The 21,838-nt window shown below is 42.3% G+C and overlaps 1 protein-coding gene across 3 annotated transcripts in view; it reads left to right on the top strand.

Moving 5' to 3' along the window:
• Nucleotides 1-21,838, top strand: part of tncb (tenascin Cb) — a 52,629-nt gene that overhangs the window by 25,805 nt on the left and 4,986 nt on the right. Inside the window, exons 9-19 of one of the 3 annotated variants that reach the window (XM_065963016.1) lie at nucleotides 101-190; nucleotides 572-835; nucleotides 7,221-7,496; nucleotides 11,911-12,183; nucleotides 14,227-14,349; nucleotides 16,670-16,813; nucleotides 18,337-18,456; nucleotides 18,883-19,026; nucleotides 19,807-19,937; nucleotides 20,036-20,168; nucleotides 21,657-21,808. In XM_065963016.1, coding sequence (XP_065819088.1) covers nucleotides 101-190; nucleotides 572-835; nucleotides 7,221-7,496; nucleotides 11,911-12,183; nucleotides 14,227-14,349; nucleotides 16,670-16,813; nucleotides 18,337-18,456; nucleotides 18,883-19,026; nucleotides 19,807-19,937; nucleotides 20,036-20,168; nucleotides 21,657-21,808 — 1,850 coding nt within the window. The remainder of the gene's footprint in view (nucleotides 1-100; nucleotides 191-571; nucleotides 836-7,220; nucleotides 7,497-11,910; nucleotides 12,184-14,226; nucleotides 14,350-16,669; nucleotides 16,814-18,336; nucleotides 18,457-18,882; nucleotides 19,027-19,806; nucleotides 19,938-20,035; nucleotides 20,169-21,656; nucleotides 21,809-21,838) is intronic. The other 2 variants (XM_065963019.1, XM_065963022.1) reach the window with 2 other exon arrangements.

The following is a 21,838-nucleotide window of genomic DNA, read 5'->3' as shown; positions in this document are numbered from 1 at the left end:
TGACTACAGAGCCTCCCCATCGTTCATTTGGTGACACATGAAACATGACATTGCTTTTAATTTCTGTATCACTGTGGTCTTCATTTGCTTGGTAATGTAGGCCTGAGACCTGGTACCGAGTACGGGATGGGTGTGACAGCGGTGAAGGATGAGCGGGAAAGTCTGCCGACCACCACCAACGCAGTGACTGGTGAGAATAATACATCTAATCCTTATAATATCTAAATCCAGAGTCTTTGTCATTTATGCATAATTCTTTTCATGATCATTTTTGAATTATTAAGAAGAAATCTACTATTTGTCTATACTAAACAACATCTGTAATCACAAAATGAATTACTGTAAATAAATTATATTCCTTGTGAAATAATTGAGAGGGGTTAAGAGACGTACATTGAATAAACGTTGAGTCACAGTTAGCCCTTAAATCGAGCAGAAAAAAGCAACGGGACAAAAATAAGAAAAAAGGGATAAAAACTTGAGGATAAAAAAAAGAAAGAAATACAAAAAAAAATGTCAACTGCTGCAGACACATTATCATGACCCCCCCCCCCTCCTCTTCTCCCATTAGCCCTGGATGCTCCCAAGGACCTGACTGTCGCAGAGGTGACAGAGACCACCATGATGCTGGAGTGGAAGCGCCCACTAGCAAAACTGGACTCCTACAGATTGGTTTATGTATCAGCTGACGGCCACAGAGATGAGGAGGTGGTCCCCGGCAGCTCCGAGTCTTACACCCTGAGGAGCCTGACACCCGGCATGCTGTACACAATCAGCGTCACTGCTGAGAGGGGCCGCAGGACCAGTGCACCCACCTCAATCTCAGCCCCCACAGGTCAGTACTGTGAGACACACAACGACCACCTGAAGTGTTCTGGATAAAGCTGCACCTCTGTTTTATATTATTGTGTCTGTAATGTTTGGGAGGAAAGACTGAGAAGACTTTTTTTTTGCACAAATGTCTTGAAGTTTACAGCAAACTAACATTTCAGATTCTTAACTTTGAATTATACCCAGCACACCTCGAAATGTCCCTGATTACATCATTGATTTATCAAAAATTCAAAATCTTTTTTTCCCATCACCTCAGGTGGCAATGATGCAGACAATAGTTTCCCAGTTACTCTGTCCTGATAACCCCGTAGGTTTAGATTTTTAGTCGAAGCCCTTTCAGGAAAAGTCTCAGGGCCTGATTCACAAAAGGATTGCGTGGCTTTTGCGCCCATTAGAATTGTGCAAATGAATCTGTATGACGCCTTCTGATTCACAAACCACACACAGGGGTTTTAATGCACCCGTAACCCGTACGCTCTGCAACGTTTCAAATACGCTGTGAGTCTTTTCTCTACGGAGTACACTGCAGGTTTGCGTCAAGCAGGACAGAATATGACAACCCGGACAGGAAGTCAGACAAGGAAACGCACAGAGCAGTATTTTTCATCACTTTATCAACATTGCGTGAAAACAGGCACCGAATGAACTACAAATCATCCCTAGAAAGACAAAGCAACTCAGTCTGTCTCTTGATATGTAAATAAGCCTTATTGCAAAAAAGAAAACATTTCTAAAGCACAAACACTGGCACCGATTGCCACGCACAATTAAAGAGAAGCAAAAACTGCGCTGGTACTGGAGGTCACTGGGCTGCGCTATGTGAAGAGATGTCCCGTGCAAACTTTCCAGTGGTCAGAAAACTATTCCTCCACTTTATGACTTCATTAATCTTCTGTATATTACGTCTGTAAATATGACTTTGACATTACTCGTTATTAATATAAGCAGGGCTAAAATCCTTCTGGCTGATAGTGGCTTAACACTCTATCCACTTCTATGCCCTTCGCTTGCTCCAATCAAAGTTGAAGTTTGGTTTTAAAGAGTGAAACCTACATCTCATTTTTTTCAAGTTTGGCATAAATAAACAACCAAGTTCCCCCTCCCCTTCGAGCTCATCATCTTTATGTGGGCAAAGCAGCTCCGTCAGCAGGAGAGCACAGCTCCTCGCAGAGTAAGGGTGCAGACAGCTTTTCTCCACACGCAAAACAAGAGACAACTGCACGGCCTTTATGAACGTGTTTGGGACTGAAGTTAGACTTAAAGACGGAGCAGATAGCAGGAGAAAATGATACGTAATTGTTGGAGCTTATAGCGGTCACGATCCATTCTTAGTGAATCAGGCCCCTCAGAGCAAACTGTTGAATTGTACCACTGTTTCCAAACTGTATCCAAAGTGTTTTCTTTGGAAACAGAGGTTTCAGTCTCCTTTTCGTTAAAGCTGCACTATTTTCATGACTGTAATGACTATGTATAGGGAAGGGTAAAAGAGCCATGAAAGTATCTGAGAGCTGAAAAGAACCTTAGCTGCATGGTTACTAATCACTAGAAGTAAGTGAGGGCTGTTTTATTGTGAGGCTGAGCTGCAGGTGTTACCTGGACTATGTTAGTAGCTACGCTGTGACCTAGCGTGTCAGATATGATCTTTACAATGTGTCTGAAACAAACGCTCCTCTGAATGCAGCCCACTGTTTCCATGAGGGTTCGAGCTGGTGGCGCAGGCTGCGGGAATAAGAGAAGTACTCATTAACCACAGGTTGAATTTTTTTTTTGTCCTTCAGTACTGCAGCCAAACCATAAAGATGATTCAATGAATTGAATTCATTGTTAGCTACTCAATGTAAGTCACTCTGTCTCTAACCCCTTCCCCTCCCTCCCCCAAGGCTTATTTATAGCATGTGGGATTTTTTTAGTTTTTCCCCTTCTTCTTTTAAAAAAAACAACAAGAAAAGACAAATGAGGCGATTGTGGCACATTTTTCATGCTACAGTCAGGGTGCCTCCAAGACAAACATCTCACAAGCAAGTCTTCTTGTTATGCAATGAGCGCCCATTAAACACGTGGCTACAGGCAAAAATCGATATGGCATGAGGGAGACATTGGTGAGCAGCGGAAAAACTGCCTTTAGTTGCATTTTTTGGACTTCACTCTGCCAAGAAGAACAGAACACTGTCTGTGTATGTGTGTGTGTGTGTGTGTGTGTGTGTGTGTGTGTGTGTGTGTGTGTGTGTGTGTGTGTGTGGGTGGGTGGATGAGTGCAAAAGTGTGCAAACCTGATGTCCACTTGTCTTTGTTTTCATATGCAGCATGTATGACTGAGCGGCTAACAAGACTCAAATAGAGTGAAACTGAAGGTGTGTGTGTGTGTGTGTGTGTGGGGGGTTGGGTGGGTGGGGGGGGGTATGGACATGTGTGCGCCCTGCACAATGTTCATTCATGTGATAATTGTTGGCGTGAGCCCTGCTCCCCTCTGGTTTTGTGTGATTTGACCACGATGAACTGTGGCTCTGTCAGATAAAAGGCCACATGCTGGGTCTCCTGTTAAAACATTGTCTCCAAAAATCAGCAGCAGCCGTCTAATCCACAGCCGGCACCGGCCAATCTTCACCCTTTATCGTCTCCTGACACGTAGCGCAAACACGGATCACGCTGGTTTTACAGGAGGGACTGAAGGAAAGACGAGGGGTGGAGCAGAGTGAGACAAATTTGAAGTTTGCCCTGCAGATTGTCAAAAAGATTAAAGGTTTTTTATTTTATTTTGTTTGTAAGAATTTAGTACAAAGTCTAAATGACGATAAATATAAAGAACAAAAAAACAAACAAATATCACATTTGAGAAAAACATGGAAGGACAGCACAGATTAACATCACTTTAACTGATTATCAGTAAATTATCTGGATTACAGTTACGGACTGTGAAGCCTGATTTATACTTCTGCCTTGAATCTACGCTATAGGGCAATACTCCGCCTGAAAACGCTAGTTGGCAGTGTGATTTCTATGCTAGTTATATCGCCAGTTCCTGGTTTTGCCACATTCTCTGCTTGTTTATGTACATGCAACCATGGCAACTGAAACTGAGCATATACAGATGGAGTTGGAGATGATAGGTAGTATTTTAGCATTTTTCCTGTTGCAGAATTTTGAGAATGTTAGAAACGTTGTAAATGCAGAAAAATAATGGTAAATGGACTTGAGCTTCTATAGCACTTTTCTAGTCTTCTGACTACTCAGAACTTTTTACACTAGAGATCACACCTACACATTCACAATGGAGGTTGCTAACTAATCCCATTGGTACACATTCATATGCTGCCACCGAAGCAGCAGGAGCAACTTGGGGTTCAGTGTCTCTCTCAAGGACACATCGGACATGTGGCTGCAGGAGCTGGAGTTTGAGACCCCGACCTACAGATTGAGAGATGACCAACCCTACCAACTGAGCCACAGCCACTACGACTACCCAGCTGACAAATCATAATGCTTTCGGTCTGCGCCGTTGGTGTACTTCAGGCTATATGTGTAGGCTTCTGCTACAGGGAATGATTACACGAATGATTCAACTCAGAAGTATAAATCCGTTTTAAGGAACAACAGTCATTTGGATTTGATACCATCAGCCGTTATCTCGACACTCAGTGCCCATTTGAGTGCAAGCTATAGAGTTTACATTTTCAATGACACTCTTAAACATTCACCAGCTGTTACGTGTACATGTTGTGTTTCATCACCAGCCTCTGACAACACAGCAATTTTTTGAACGTCTTACTTTATACGCTGATCTTGCATGAGCAGCTGACTTTTCTGGTGCGAAAACCAAAAGCATGTTAGAAGCCTGATATTTGTCCTGCATGCGCTTCTGATCCGGGCAGCATTAGACAAAAGCACAGATGTTGCCTGGGTGAGAGGCTGGATTCTCATCCTGATGAATGCCCCGCTGTAGTTTGATATGAAGGAGTGTGTATCAAATGGCAGATATCAGAATGAGATGCTGATATCTCAGGAGACCATTTGATTAGTCCCAACACACATCTTCCCCTGCATGTGACACCAGAACTGAAGACTTCCTGAAAGGATTGGTTTACTGTCTACACCTGTTGGTATCCAGCCATAGCTGCCTACTTAACTTACAGTACTATTTATGGTGCTTTCCCATTACCTCTGTGTTTCCCATAAAACTAGCTGCTGTCAGAAATGGTTCTTTAAAGTCCATGTAAAATGATTACTGAGGCATTTTTCTGGTAAGACAGACTCCAGTTCAAATTTCAGATGTTAATTTCAGAGATATATATCGCATATAGTATTCAGTTCCTTTGTACTGACTCTCAAGTTTGCTGAACTTCGGCAAAAACAAAGAAACAACAAAAAGTCAGCACCATTACATGCCTCTGAAAACAAATGTTATCTTGTGTGATTTGCTCACACTGACCATTGAGGCCTTTGCACACTGAGTCAGTAAAAAAAAAGAAAAAATCAAAGTGAAGTCAGTTCACATGTTTTTCCTATTGATAAGCAGATGAAGAATTCTCCCGATCACTTCCAGGTGTATTTCAGGATGTTAATGACGGACTAAAGAGTCAGTATGCAAACATTTCACGTGTCAATTTTGCACATTAAAAACCAGACTCGGTGTGCAATGGTCTTTAGAGTTGGTGACGGCTAAACTAGAATGAACATATGTTTCAATCAAATATTAAAGTGCCTTTACTTTGTATTAGTAAGGAAAGTATGACCTCACTTTTGACTAGCTGAAAATAGGTTGTTATAGATGTAAGCGAAAATGTTTTTAATGAATAATCATTTCAAATTTGAAGTAATTTTTCACCCAAATAGTATCTTAGAATACCCCCCAAACAAGTAAGGAGACGCCAAGGTATTTTTTAAGTCTGAAGGGAAATAACCCTCTGAAGGAATGCATGTCCTTTCTTTCTTTTATTTTGTTTGAGATGTCATTTTTGGGGCTTTTTATGCCTTTATTAAAGAGACAGGACAGTGGATAGAGTCAGAAATCAGGGTGAGAGAGTTAGCGGGGAATGCAGGAAAGAATCCAGAGATCGGATTCCACTCATGGCTGTCCACTTCGACCACCTCTGTCCATGGGGTGCATAGACTAACCACTAGACCACCAGTGCCCCATATTTGTCTTTTCTAAAGTGAACCACCTTATATCTTATCAACAACAACAGTCACCAGACAGCTGAGGTAACTAGAGACACACACATATCAGATAATGCCGTGTGAAATACACACACTAGTTTCTTTAGTTTTAACACCACAATGTCTTTTATCCGCCCGCTTATAGTTTAAATCGCTGAAGAATACGGTATGCATATACCATTAACCATTTATCAACCATTTAACATGTTTTTCAACAGCTGGGCTTGGAGTCAAGTGTTGCAAGAACTTTTGATTTCAGGAGACAACATTTTACATACAATGCTGACTCAAATCCTCACCATACAGGACCAGAAACTCTTCACACACCCCACACAGCAAATGCCTTTCCCTCGTCGATGTGAGCTTCACAAGTGATGATCAGCCGATTCCAGCAAAGCCCCCTCCCCACCGCATTACATTCCCATTGTCTACCATCCCATTTGTGCTCCTCTCTGCCACACAGTGAAAAGAGGATAATGGAAGCCTTGATGTTTACCTGCACCGTCTATCTCTGTCTCTTTCTAATCTGCACTCTGAATGCTTGCACACTCAATGGATTCCAATTACAGGCTGCTGCACGTGGCTCTCCATATAGGTTTGAAGTGGACGGCGTACTTCTGCCATTCTGGCAGGGCTACGCTGTGCCTTCAAATGTTAATGGCTCATTCACAGCCATTAATGTGCACGAGCTTGCATCAGCATGTCTGCCTGCTGCTTCTACCTTTAAGTCTTCCCACTTATATGGAAATACAGAGGAGATGGCTATAGGCAGCCGTTAATAATGAGGCTGTTTTCTCCCTCTGGCCTTTTGTAGTGGAAATAAGGGAATATTTCCACTCCAGACAAAGTGGAGGCCTTTCTTCTTTTCCCCCTCATGACAGCAAAATTAAATGTTTGAAATACAAATGAGAGATCATCAATGTCACCGAGGACTTATCCTGTTGAACAGACGCTCCATCCTGTGTGTCCTATATGTTTCACGTTCTGTCGCAACTATGGTTTAAAACAACCCCAGAACTGATTTCATCTGTGAATGTTTGTTTGTCAAGGTTGGACTGATACCTGATGCTGGTTGTCGTCTATTCTCTCTGCCGTCAACTCACAGTCGAGTTTCAGTTCAGAAAAGTATTCCAGGATCGGTTCGAGAAACATTATCAGTCCAACCTTTAGTCCTCATTCTGTATGTCGTTCCAGTCCTGTAACTCCATGTTGATGTGTTTGTCGTCACCCAGAGGAGGAGAAGCCTGTGGTGACCAATGTCACCATCAGCGATGTGTCGTGGGACAGCTTCCTCCTGTCCTGGTCTGCTGAGGATGGGGCTTTCCAAGCCTTTATGATCGAGGTTACCGACGCAGAGACGGGCGCCGAGTGGCAAAACCACACGGTGCCCGCCGATGCTCGCAGCCTCGCCGTCTCTGGCCTCACCCCCACCACCTGGTACAGGGCCAATCTGTACGGGCAGTTCAGGGGGGCCCTCTTAGACCCTGTGTTCGCAGACACCATCACAGGTATCCACGCCGTCAACGCTTGAGCCTCACTCTATCCTTTGTTCCTTCTTCTTCTGCTGAACAAAGTGAGATAACCAGTGTTTTTCATTTTCCACCTTTCCAAATGGTGTTTGTCTCTCTTTCTTGAGCACTGTCCAAGTGCAACTCTGTCACATGGCAGTTTGTACAAATACCTCCAATGGTATTCAGAATATTTCCCATTTGATCGTGACAAACCTAATCTTAACAAACAAAAACCAGACAAAGTATTTTGTTTGGGCTAAGTTACCATGACAGCAGCTGTTGGATCGCTTCATGCATGAGCAGTGGTATCGTAGGTGAACATGAAGGGATAAGGAAGGATGCCTCTACATTGTACTGATGTAACAGAATAAAATTAAAAGAAAACGACCTATTCCAACAGAATATCTTCAGGGCTGCTGAGCTGGTAATCTATACCATCACCCCCCAAAAATGTGATCAATGACAGGAAAATCAATTTGCAGGCAGATAATGGTAAAAGTTGATTTGCGTTTGATTTAAATTCATGCCCACGTCAAAGACGCACAAATATGCCCATGTTCAAGATTCTCCATTTTAAACCTGAATCACATTTTAACCATTTCAAAGACTGCCATGAGACGGGGTTGTTACAGTAACATTGCCTCTGATAGGTGTTGTAAAAACAATTGTTCTTCTGCAAAGTCGCACCTGTCCGTTTTAGTAAGTTGTTCTGCCGGTTCCATTGACTTCAACTGAAGTTCAATTACTTACAAGAATAATCTAGAAATGAGGGGATGGGGAGGAAATGACATTTGGACTGTAGTCTTGCATTCTTAATACTTAGAGATATTTGCTTGTCTTGCTCTGCTCATCTCGATTGACAAGGAAAATCTCAGCTCAGATTTTCTAGGTATAAACTACTTGCAGCAAGGTTGGAAAAACATGGTAAAACCCTAGTAAAAGTATATAGTATAAGGACCATAGACTGATTATACATGGATGAAGTTTCCATTACATCATTGATTGGTTTCTAAATTTGACTGTTGATGTTAACTGATTGCGGTCACCATATTGGAAATGTTGTCTCTAACTAACTTCCGATCAACCTTGTGACAGACAAATAGTGGGAGTTGAGGGGGACCTTAAACAGTTACAGTGCGCCCATCAATCATTTAAGCCACGCCCCTAATTATGAAAACTTGTCTCCTTCATAAAATCAAAACAAATGGTCCCCCCCGTAACTCCGGGGTCTTCTGTAGCAGCCTCATGGCCACTTGAGGAACTGCAGTTTTCTGCACTTCACCATTGGTTTCATTTTTCAACCCCTGACGTCACCACTTGATAAGGATAACTACTTTTCAGCTCTGATGGTTCAAGAGTTATTTTTTAAAGGTTCAATCAATTAGACAGTTACATACAATGTAAATCCTTCAATGACAATTCTTTTGCGGATCCGCATTAGATCCGGCTTTAAGCTGTTAGTCCTTCTGTTGGTACGAGTCCAGCCTGAAGGAACACCTGGTTTATTGTGTGAACAAGCAGAAACACATAAAACAAGTCAGTGTACTCTTTAACTGCGGCACAACAGGTGTGAGGGTTTCCCACCCTCTCCACCTACGCTAGTCATTATCAGTGATTAGCATACTGTCAATTATAGTACGTGCCTAATAAGAGGCTGTAAACAGGAAAACTACTATCTTCTAATGATGCCTCTGAGCACCCTTAGTATTAACAAAACTATTTACCTTTTAAGGGACTGATATCCTCACTGTGACCTCATGAAACTGTTTTGACTAGAGCAGAAGGTCAAAAATAAACAGTTTCTGGTGAGCTGACAAATTATTTTATGTGAGCAACTTTTCCAGAATTATCATTCAGCATTTCACTGACGAGGATCAGTCAAGTGGAAGAAAGATGGGAGGACTGACAGAGGACAAAAAAAATCCCTGAGGCGCTTTTGTCACTTTGTGTGAGGCCTCTCTTCTGTATGCATCCCCACTTCCCCCGAGCCTGGACCGCTCTTCATTCTCATGCTGCCATTGCCCCTGGGCTCTGGTGCTAGGGTGCCAGGGGCTTCTGGGGCCACGCAGAAAATGGCATGAGCTCAACACGGCCCATTGTCTGCATGCTAATGACTGGAGAAACCGTCTTAACATATTTCATTAGCATCAGTTAATAAATAAAACATTCCAACTTGTGAATACAAGCACTGACTCATTTCATTATGTTATGCACGGTGGTCGTCGTCGTCCCTCTGCCGGGGAGAGGTAGGAAAGATAAAGTCCTCCTCTCAAAGGGGAGCAAGGAAACTTTGATGAACAGAGAGGGAGTTAAATACATCGACTGACTGATGGAATCACAAAGAAATGGAGACAGCGCATGGAACAAGCTCAACTCAGCTGTGATTCATGTGACCACAAGCTGCTCTCGTAAAGTTATCAGGCGAGACTGGAACCAGCTCTGCTTGCAGACCCCGTTTTCAGCAGGTTAGCTGGCGCCGTCGCTTACCTCCTCCAGTAACAGGCTTGCTTTTGTGAGTGGGGATTGTGTTCCCTCAGGCCCTGGGGGGTGTGGAGGGACATGGGATAGAGGGGTAGACGTGGTGGTGGCGGTGGAGGGAGGGTGAAATCAGTAGCAAGCTAGCACATGTTAGCTGATGGATGTGGCCCTCCCTCTCTTCCACTGACCAGCTAAAGCTGCCCGGCGGCTAATGAAGAGTGACAGCTCCCTCGGATTTGTCTGCTTTGCTTTCTCGTTTCCACTGCTTCTTCTCAAAACAAATGCCTCATGCGTTTTTTTTTTTCCTCACAATATAAAAGGGGGTTTCAGGCTAGTTCAAGGACCCCTGAGACCCTCACATTTGTTGTAGTGTTTTAATGAGCAGTGGCGCTGGGCTTTATTGAGGCTTTCCTGAGCCCACTTATATCTGCTTCTATCCAAGGCTGCTTTAAAGGTCTGTCCGGTCCGTGCATCCATCTGTGTTACCGGAAGCTTCACCAGCTAATTAGCTTCAGCAGACTCATCCTCTGGAGAAACAGAGCTTTTTTTTTCTCCAGCAGCTGTAGTCTCATGCTGTCTCTCAGCCTCTCTTCCTATCACCGCCATTATTTGCCGCTGCTAATGACTGCTTAACTACCAGCTTCTCCAGCACCACATGCACGCATTCTCATCTGTATGCAACTAGTTATGTGACTGAACTTACTTTGAGAAACTATTCCGACAAGCAGCTGTTGTTTGACAAAAACCCTTTACTTTGAAATCCATGAATTACCCAACTGTGTAGAGTAATTCAATTAATTTGAATAAATGTGAGAAATGATGTTGTTTTTTAAATTAAAATATCTTAACTGCAATCTCCAAACTTTATTGGCATGAAAATTGGTGCTTTACAAGCAGAAAAAGCTTCCTAGCATGACTAAGCAGACCTCTATAAACCTGATTTCTGGTTATGTAGTAACAGGGGCGTGTCCAGACTTTTTTGAATGGGGTGGCCCTCTGACTTATGCAGGGATGGCCTGATCAATTATTTACCCTTTCTAACTCTACCAATCATATCCATCCTGTAACAGAAGAAAATGGGAAAATATGTACTGTATGTATATGTTCTGAGCTCAATTCTTCAAGACTCAAAAACAAGATGCATGTTAAAAGTCGGAATGTAAAGTACTTAAAAATTCACATGCAAACTCTTGGTCACTGTCTAAATTGCAAAAATACATTTAATGGCATTGTTTTGGTGGTGAAACATTGCCAGTTAGTTCTTTGCAAGTACCTGTCTTAAGAAAGAAATGTGATGTAAGTCCTTATTTACAATTTAAAGTACTAACAAAAGGAAATATGCCACATTGATATGTAAAGAAAACTACAAGCACTAAAACCTGTTGCAAATCAAGCCAGTATAGTCAGTTTTAACACAAGTCCAGTCTCTTGACAGGGTAACAAAGCCAATCACAGTTTAGGATTTTTGGGGTGGCCAATAAGATTGGGGCCCATGCCACCTCTGGACACCCCACTGGACACACCCCTGTGTCGTAAGCTAGGAAGAATTACCCCGCCTGGAGCTGAAGACATCCAGTTGCTCTTAAACACTGCGATTTAAACAGATAATATAGATTTTATATTTGATCCTTTCCCCCATTACAACAGTTGCTGATTTTTTATTATTAATAAGCATATCTTTCTTTCGCTTAGCAACCTTCTCCTTGTTGCCTGCTGTTCAGTTCTTCCTTTTGTGATTTTTATCAGAATGCATTTAAAGTTTTCTCTTGTCCTGCAAATTCTTTAACTGTTGACTGTTGCTCGTATTAAAAAAAAGAAATAAGAATGCCTGCATTTGCACATTGACTGATGCACTCTCTTCAGATTTAGTGTTCCTCAGATGTCAAAGCACTTTGACTCAGAGAGGAACAACTGACTTTTTCCTGTTGCTCAGAGGCTGAACCAGTGGTGCAGGCTCTCCTAGTCTCCGACATCACCCCAGAGAGCTTTAGGCTGTCCTGGACGGCTGAAGAGGACTCCTTTGACACTTTTGTCGTAATGGTCAGCGAGGCTGAGGACCCTGGCCAACCAAGAGAGCTGGTGCTGAGTGGGGATGAGCGAAGCACGGCCGTCCTAGAACTCACCGAGGACACAGAGTACAAAGTGGAAGTCTTTGGGCTCATTGTGGGGAGACGCTCCATGTCTGTAAGGGAGCAGGTCAGAACAGGTACACGCAGAGCGGATGGAAACAAGAAATATGAGCTGAAATCTGAGCTGCTCTGGTCTTATCTACATGGTCAATGTGGAATGTGGATGTCTTTTATGGTAACAGCATGGAACAAGGTGATTAATACCTGTGATCTAACGTTTGTCCTTTGTATCACAGATGTTTTGTTCACTAACCTGGTAACAAAAGCGTGGTGGTATTCGTCCAAGCCGCCGAATGCTGAAAATTGCCAAAAAGTACATCTGTATTAATGCTGAGTATTTGTCAGTGATGTCCAACTCTGGTGTCATTGTTTGCCTTTGTCATGTGTTGGGTGTTCAGTGTTTAAAACCTGTGTGTCCGGGCTCCTGAGTGGTTCCAGCAGAAAGCAGCAGACCAGGGTTCCAGCACTAACATGGACCACTCTGGGTTCAGACAGACCACGCGCTGCTGATCTTGGTGCACCAGACTGCTGCTCGATCAGAATTTGGCTGATGTATGGTTTCACTGATATCAAACTTCTTTGGAAAAATTTGTCAAAGACATTATTCTAAATGTCTTTTTGGATGAATCCTGGGTTTGAAAAAGGTCCAAAAAAGATGTTAAAGCCCCTGTTATGTAGGTTTGACAGTATATACTTTAGACTAAAACCCAAAGGATTCAAATTTAAAACTGAAAAACTGTTTTCAAGTTTCTGACTTGGGTCCGGTAGAGCTTTGACTTATATCACAGAAATAACACAATTAGAGTTCAACAAAGTGGGAAAAGTCACTCGGGAGCTATTGTGGTGTTTACACAAGCATTACGGTCGTCTGCAGGCCAAGTGTTAACAGTCCCTGGTGTTGGCTTTTAACTGTGGTCATCTATTTTTTGGCATCAGGGGGATGTAAGCTCCGGTAGGCCATAATTTAGCCCTATTGCTTACATCATTAAGGAAAAATAGGGGCATTGTAGCTTTTGTCTATGATATAGATGGCAAAGCATTTAATAACTTTTGCAACCATTCAGTGATTAGTGAGTGAAAATGATAACTTCAGATGTCAGGGTTTCTGCTTGCTCCTATAATACATACTTGAGTAAGAGAGCCACGTTAGGCTAATTGGCACGTACCACTGCTGTGTGCAGAACATTTGTTGAGAAAAGATCTAAGCAGCAAACGGAGACATTTTAGTCTGATCTACAGATTGCAGGTGTTTAATGAGACTCCTAACTTTGTTATAATTTTTTGGTAACACTTTAAATTAAGGTCATAATATTTAACATAAACTAGTTGCTTATCAGCATGCTGTCCTTAATTTAAAGTGTTACCCTTTTTTTAGTTTTGAGAATAATTTCAGGGTTTCAACATCTTCACTAAATTGGCCTCAGACCAAACAATCAGAAGAGCTTTGAAAACTCATATCAGTCAACCCCCCACTCAGGACGGTTACTGTGCTCCTTTCTTTGTGTGGTCTCCTTCCGGTCGTCTTCCCAAATGTTGTCCTTTTTGACTGCCTGGCCCCATGTGTCAGAGTCGCTCTTTGTAGCTTGTGTGTGTGTGTGTGTGTGTGTGTGTGTGTGTGTGTGTGTGTGGGGGGGTTGGGGGGGGGGGGGTTGTCTGTGTGACATAGAACGGGTGTCTATGGCTGTGCCCCCTGTCCTCCCTGGGGGCAAAGGCTTTACTCTTGGGTTGCGTGGCGCATGTTTCACTTTTGTGTTGCCATGAAATGGGGGCAAGTTAATCTCCTCAGGTCTGTCACGCAAGATACTGTGGCTCGCTGTTAGCCAGGGAAGGGTCTCTCTCTCTCTGTGAGCCCGGGCCACCCCTGGCCCCCTTTGTCTGTCTACCTCTCTCTTTTACTCTCTCTCTCTTCTGCTCTGTCCTAAAACCAGTGCCTTTCAGTGGTGGAGCTCTCCTGTCTGTAATAACAGAATATGTGTGTCTTTTGTTGTCTGCTGCTTCTGTCTAAAGTGGAAAAAGCTCACTACTAAACTCCTCACCAGTCTAAGATGATTAGACATGTTAACTAAAACATCTTTGTGTGTCTTTGTCCATGTTTGTTGTCTCCCTCTTGTTTGTGCCAGACCTGGGTCCACCCAAAGCCATCCGCTTCTCTGATGTCACCGACACATCTGCCACCGTGCACTGGGTGGTGCCAAGAGCTCGGGTGGACAGCTACAGGGTCACGTTTGTGCCCGCTCATGGAGGTCAGTGTCCTCAAGTGGAAACAGCTCTGCAGCCACTTCTTGTTCCACAGTCACATAACACTATAAAGTTCTCCTAAAGTGGAACTGAACTACAGAAACACTAAAGACTAGTGTTGTGGTCAAGACCACACTCACAAAGACCACTGAAAAATTATCTTGTGTTCAGGGGGCGTGTCACTCGCTTAGACCGTAACACTGGGAAGGTTGCAGCCGTAACCAGGGGATAAAAATCAAACTAGAAATGAATTGAAGTTATTTGTTCTTTTAAAAAGGAGTGTTTTCCTTCTAATCACAGTAATGATGAGAAAAATAGCCTTTCAGTGGTGGTCTTGACCGGTCTTGATTTAAAATCCGAATTCCCCCCAGTCTGAGACAAGACCGAGTAAAAATGCTTTCAAGTCCGAGACGAGACCTTCAAAAAGTGGACTCGAGACCAAGACCGATTTTGAGTAGTACAACATAACTGGAGACAGAATTATTTAAAAAGACAGAAGAAGCTTCTGAGCTTTTTTTTATCATTGATTATATTTTTCAAAAAGAAAAGAGGGACTCTACTAATTTATGATTACATTTCTACCAATGAGCTGATGAGATATTGAACATAAACGTATTCCATGTTAATAATGATGTCATGACAGAATAGACACTCCAGCTGCTTGAGCAACTCTTGCATACCCCTTACTCTAATGCTCATTCTTTTGCAGGGTTGAGTGATACTGCCCCCTAGTGGCACGTTATGGGTACTACTACCTTTTGAGGGACTGAAAGATCAGGACAAATACAAAATAATCAGAAAGTCAGTAGACACAAAACAAGTGTGATATAGTAATTCTTTTGATTCTGGTTTAATGAAAATAAAGGTTATACTACAATGAACTAATAAGGTCGTCCTCGCCAAGAAATGTCAATGTCACCGTCATAATTCACAGAAGTCACTGAAAAATGTGAACCTTCAAATCCAGACAGGATATCACTCAGGTGAAAAATATTGCACCGTGGAAACACTTCAATCCCACAAATGTGCACAATCAAAATCATTTGTAGGTACTTGTTTTTCTGTGACTTCTGTGATTTATCTGTGATTGATCATGTAACTTTGTCTAAGTGCATTTAAGAAGGCACTGTACAATGTGACCCTCGTCTGATGAAGAGCAGGTTTGCTCGAAACGTCCCCCTGGTAAATTACATTTTTTAAATATTGGAGCCCTGCAGGGAGCGAGCCGTCTTTCTCTTTGAAATGAAACAAAGTTTTAACAGTTTTAAAATTTCAAAGTTTTAAGTCAACTCTACCTCACCAATAAGTGATTAACTTTTAGATAAATTGCTTGGCAACAGATTAAGGCACGTGTGACAAAACAGATAAACAGGGGCTGGAAATAGTTTTCAGCATTAACACACTCTTTAGACTTCACTTTTCTGAACTCTTTATTGTTTCAAAAAGTATCTAAACATTTATAATACAAAGCTTATATGTGTGTAAAAGAACAACCACAACCAAGAGAACAGAGACACTAAATACAACAAGAAAACACACCACAAAACATACACACAAGACACACCCACATCCCCAAGTGACAAAACGACCTTGACATACAACTTATCTTAACAATACAATCATAGTCAATTCCAGCGTTTTTAACCAGGCAGAGCAAAGTTCAGTCCAGAGGGATCAAACATTTTCAAAACTGGTTGGCATAGTTTAACAAGCCTGTCGTAGTTGTCCTGACGGTTGTACAGTATGTTAGCTTTTCCAGAGGGAGTGTTCTGAGAAGCTCCTTGTACCAATCGACCAATGTTGGGACGTCCTTAGAAATCCAGGGATATTCCCATCACTTTGCCATTATGGTTGTCCTTACACTGTCCACTTTTGCTGCTAGCATACATTGAAGAGGTGTTAGCTTGAAGTCGTATCCAACCAAGGTGACCATCTCATCTTGTATTTTTACACATTTTCCAAAGCACACGTGTATGAGTACCAGTTTCTGAATGTTTCATACATTTAGGAGATCCCCAAACCAAGCCTGCCCCTCAGGAACGGTGAACGATGGAGCAATGAATTATGTCTCCCTGTCAGCACAATAGACATTTTAAAAGTGACGTGTGTATGCAGCTTATAATTACATTAGTCAAAATGTTTTAACATGTTAAGGAAACACACACAAAACCCATTAAAGCAGCTTCAGTTGTGCCTCATCTCTTCATGAGCAAATGTCCCTCTGTGAGTTAAATAAAAAAGTCAGGTCCAGAATACAATTTAGCGTAACAAGTGCTGCAGTCTAACTTTATTCACCTAAATTAAAGCTTTGTTTTTTACTTTCAGGTACTGCAAAGACCCTGACGGTGGATGGCTCTGAGTCTCACACTGTGCTGCCCAACCTAACCCCCGGGGTCACCTATGAGGTCACCGTGGTTGCTCTCAAGGGTCAGAGGGAGAGTGAGCCTGGATCAGACAGCGTCACCACAGGTATGTGACACCAACACAACCGTTACTGAATGTCTCTTTGTGTGTTTGTAATCATGATTAAGCTACATTTAAATAAAACTATTCTACCTAGAATTAACAGATTGTTGATAGTTTGCTTGTTGGCCAGTATTAAAATGTACCATCACAACTATCAATGTAATAACTTCAGCACTGTTTTTCAGGTAGAAAAAATTAATGGAAATTATCACTCAAGGGTAACATTAGATCAGGCCGGTCAGTGTAAGCAAAACAGTCCAGATCACAAAAAACCTTTTGAGACAGGTGTCTCTAACAAGTGGAAAACTATGCTATAAGTGCTAGAAAGAAACTGCAGTTCCTCAAGTGTCCACATGAGCTCCAAAAGCTCTGAAAGTCGCATACACACCCATGTTAAAGGAGGAATGTGGGACTTTTTGATCCAGTGGATGTTGCCCTTGAGCACCAGCATGAAACCAAAACAAACTGCTGTTTGGAGACACCTCCACTATTCTGAAGCCTCTGCTCTCCTACAGCGGCACACCTCCAACCCCTCGCTACTCGCATTCACACAAAGGAGTTATGAATTAGAACACACCATGATTAGCACAAGCGGTGGACAAAGTTGTCCTTTGTTCGAGTTGCAGATGTCTGGGGTCTGCATTGTTGTGTTAGTAGGTTAATGCTAACACACTTTGGTTAGCTCGTAGAATGACCAAGATCTAAAGACACTTACGTGACATCCAAATAAGCAATGTTTTTCTTCTTTTCTCTACTTCTTGACTAAAACAGCCTTTATACGCTAGGTCGTCCCGTCCATGTAAACATGATGTAAGCACATCTCCAACAACAGTACAGCTGGCGAGACTCATTGTAGACAGTCATGACTCAGAGAGACATTTATAGAGGATATACTTGATTTCTGCTGTATTTATGTGTCAAGTGTTGCACATTCTTCCTTTAAAATATATCTTTTTACAACAGATGTAAACATGTGGCTGGTTAAAAAAAAATGGTGTTAATTCTTTATTGGACAAACTCAACATGGTGTGATTTTATTTGTAATATTACAGCGGTTTTGAAGACTGTTCAAATGTTAGGTTGAGATAGCATTTCCAGTATGGTGACTGACATCATCCTGGCTTCATAACGCCTCTTCAGAAGCAAAAGGGTAACGTCAATGAGACTTCATCCATGTTTTATACATGGTCGATGGTCTCTAATCTCTAATTCATGCAGCACAGAAAGGATCTTATTGCATTCGCTGGTTCTTAAACTCACAACCTTTGCCAACAGCAGCACCTCATGATCATGCATGGGAGCCCGCAATAATGGGAAAGTCAGAGGAGTTTTCAAACTGAGACTAAAGCATCACCAGGGATGTGATATCAGCTGCCCTATATGAAAAGGCAGTTTAGTGTCAAATATTCAGAAATCACAAAGATATTCAGAGAATTTATGTACTTCCTCCAGACAACAGATTTTTCAATTTTCCATTAACTCTGTGTGTGTGTGTGTGTGTGTGTGTGTGTGTGTGTGTTTTACAGCTCTTGATAAGCCCCGTGGTCTGACTGCAGTCAACATCACAGACACAGTAGCTCTGTTGCTCTGGCAGCCTGCCATCGCCACTGTGGACGGATACGTCATCACGTACAGCGCAGACTCAGGTATCTGATGCATACTCGTGCATGTGCACAACATAGTGTCTAACACAAACGTACCACATAGATACATTCATAAATGCATGATGTACATAGAAAAAAAAATGTTTTATTGAAAAAATGTTTTTTTCCTGGTTAAAGTTTGAATCAGGATTCAGAAGCTAACAAACTCTGTTGATAATAAAGTTTTTAAGTCTGCCTTTGACTATTGAACATTTTTTATTTGAAGTTCTCCAAATAAGTCTGAAATCTGGATCCTAACTTAGTTGCACAACATGAAACATATTCAGTTTGAAATCAGAGCCATGTCCCTCTGAAACATCAATCCATAACTTTGCATTTTCTTCTCCTATCACTCTTTTTTTTAATCCTGCTTAATCTTGCTAATCATCGATGTGTTAACTTAAGCTCTGCCTGTTTATGTCGTTCCAGTGGCTCCAGTGATGGAGCGTGTCTCAGGAAACGTGGTGGAGTTCGAAATGAGCTCTCTGACCCCGGCAACTCTCTACACCGTTAAGGTCTATGCTGTGAGGGACTTGGCTAAGAGTGCAGCCACTACAACTGTGTTTACCACTGGTGAGGACTTCCACCCTAGAGTTTTACCGTTACTCTTTTTGTACTTTAGTGATTCAACATGAGTCCAAGATGGCTGTCTGTAGGCTGGAGACAAGCAGAAGGTCCTCATTATTCACTCACTCAAATAGGACACATAATTGTGGACATAATCTGAATTTTTCACCCAATTATATTTCTTTAAGGGGGCCGTCCAGCAGAGGATAAACAGCCTCTGTAATAAACAGTGAAATGTAAGACTATTCTTGCATATTTAGTTCACCTGGAAAATGGGCCTTTGGTATTTGCATATTGACACTCAGTTTAAGGGAGTAAGGGTCATCTTGATTTGGTGGTTTCAATTACAATTCACTTAGCAGATACTTTTATCCAAAGTGATGTACATCAGAGATTAAGTACAATACTAATTCAGTCATACACTGCCAACAAAGCAGCGGGAGCAGGACCAAGGACACATCAGACATGTTGCTCAGCTGGGGATTGACCTCTAGACCTTCTGGTTGTGAGGCGATGACTCTACCAACTGAGCCACAGCTGCCCCTGATAGGTCAACAAATTATAGGCTGAGACAACTAGGCCTACATAGTGATGCATTTTCAGTGAACTTTCCCAATTCCTTAGCAGCGTTAGGGGAAATGCGCACCTATAATTCTTTTTCAAAAAGACAGATTGAGTGATGCGAAGTAAGAATAAATAACGTTAAAAAGAAGGGGATAAAAGAGGATGATAAAGAAACAGATTTTGTGAAATATGAAAGTGTCTAAACTGCGGCTGTGTTTTCAGATGTGGACGCCCCTCAGGACCTGGCAGCCAGTAACATCCAGACTGAGAACGGCTTGCTGACCTGGAAGCCTCCCCGCGCTGACATCACAGGATACATCCTCAGCTTCGAGTCTGCAGACGGCATGGTCCGGGTGAGTCCACAAGTACACAGATGATGGTCTAACTGGTCCTTAAACAATCTATAAAAATGTGTTTGGTAATTAAATGTTTGCACATCTTTTTACTTCAGGAGGTGGTCCTGAGTCCCAATGCTGTCTCCTATAACATGGCGCAGCTCAGCGCATCCACAGAGTACTCAGTCAAGCTGCAGGCCATCGCAGGTCCAAAGAGAAGCAGAGTCATCACGACTGTCTTCACCACCAGTGAGTGGATTCACACTAACACTTCACATGTTCCAACCCTGGTAGGGTGTGTGTCTAGTGCAAAATACCTTAAAAAACACCATGAATAAAGCTTTAAAAGAAGCCCGCTCGCAGAAATGGCTGTGCCCCTGAAAGGCTCAGTGAATGGTCCCTCTCAGGATATGATTTAAATCAATGTATGCTTTCCCCCTTTCCCCCTTATGGGCGACCTTGCTTAAAGGTCACATATTCTTCTCCTTTTTCATCATGTTTAAGTCTCAGAGCTCCCAAAAACATGTCTGTGAAGTTTCTTGTTCTAAATCCACTCTGATCCTGTATTTGATCATGTCTATAAACCCCTCTATTTCAGCCCTGCTCAGAACAGGCTGTTTCTGTGTCTGTACCTTTGAATATGCAAATGAGCTGTGTCTGACCATGCCCCCTTGCTGGAAGGGCTCGGGTGGCTCAGGCTTTCTCGCTGTATGCCCTATTGTTGCCAGTGAGAAGGCAGACTCAGAGGGCAGAACAAATACCTAGCTGTGGGAGTGTCACCCACCTGGTGGAGGGGTTACTGCCCTTTGTGATGTCATGAAGGGAAAATCTCCAAACGACATGTTTGAGTGAAAATTTTCTAGAAGGGGAGCAGGCAAAAGACAGAAGATGGACTTTTCTCATCATTGGGGGGTTTGTAGACAGACTAGAGACACAGATTAGTGTTTGAGAAACATGGTGACGTGTACTTTGCATAATATGTGACCTTATATGTTCCAATGAACAGCAAGCACAGAGTTATTTGATACTGAATATTTCTGCATTTTCTATAAAGAGAGAATTCTAGCTAGGGACATTTCATGTTCATTTTTTAGCAATTACTGTTGCCAAAAGTTCTGAATGAGAGAACAGTCCAGCAAAAATAAGAGTGACGACCCCAAACTGCAAGCTACACTGTAGATCCTCAGCATAATGTGGGAGGGACATCAAAGAAAGAGTTTCTATGGAAGAAAAACTGTATCAATTATAATATCGCAGGATGATTCAACTACTTTTCTTCATCTCTTATCAGGAAATGACCAGCCCTGAAATATAATTAAGAATGGCTTTTGTTAAAAGAAAGTTTCAAGCTATATCCTGACATTTAAGTGACAATCAGTGCAGGACATGTTTGTGTCAACCTTAACATCCACTATGAATTTATTGGAATTGGAAAGATTGGTAGTTTGGTAACGTATTAGCTGTTCGTCTTGTCAGGGCAGCACATAAGATAGATGTTAGGAATGCATCACATTAAACCATAAATAAAAAAAGTAAACAGCCTCTCCCTCTGCTGCCTGTGTAGAGTGCACTCTGCTCACAAACCGTAAGTTTAAACTTAGATTGGGTATATTTATTAGCATAAAAGAAATTACTTTGCAGTCATGCTGTTTTGTTATATTGTTGTTTGTTAGTTTGCCGGGTCTGTCTTATCATCTGTTTTGATCATTGTGTCTCGGTGTGTGTGTGTGTGAGTAGCTGGCGTGCTCTACAGATTCCCTAAGGACTGCTCCCAGGCCCTGCTGAACGGCGACACCACATCAGACTTGTACACCATCTATCTGGGTGGAGATGAGAGCCAGCCAATCCAAGTGTACTGCGATATGACCACTGATGGAGGTGGATGGATCGTAAGTCAGCAGCCAGCAGGCACACTCATC

The sequence above is a fragment of the Labrus bergylta genome, chromosome 2, assembly GCF_963930695.1.
Source record: "Labrus bergylta chromosome 2, fLabBer1.1, whole genome shotgun sequence".
In the NCBI taxonomy this organism is placed as follows: Eukaryota; Metazoa; Chordata; class Actinopteri; order Labriformes; family Labridae; genus Labrus; species Labrus bergylta.
Note: the sequence above shows the minus strand (reverse complement) of the source record. Positions and strands in the feature narration are given on the sequence as shown.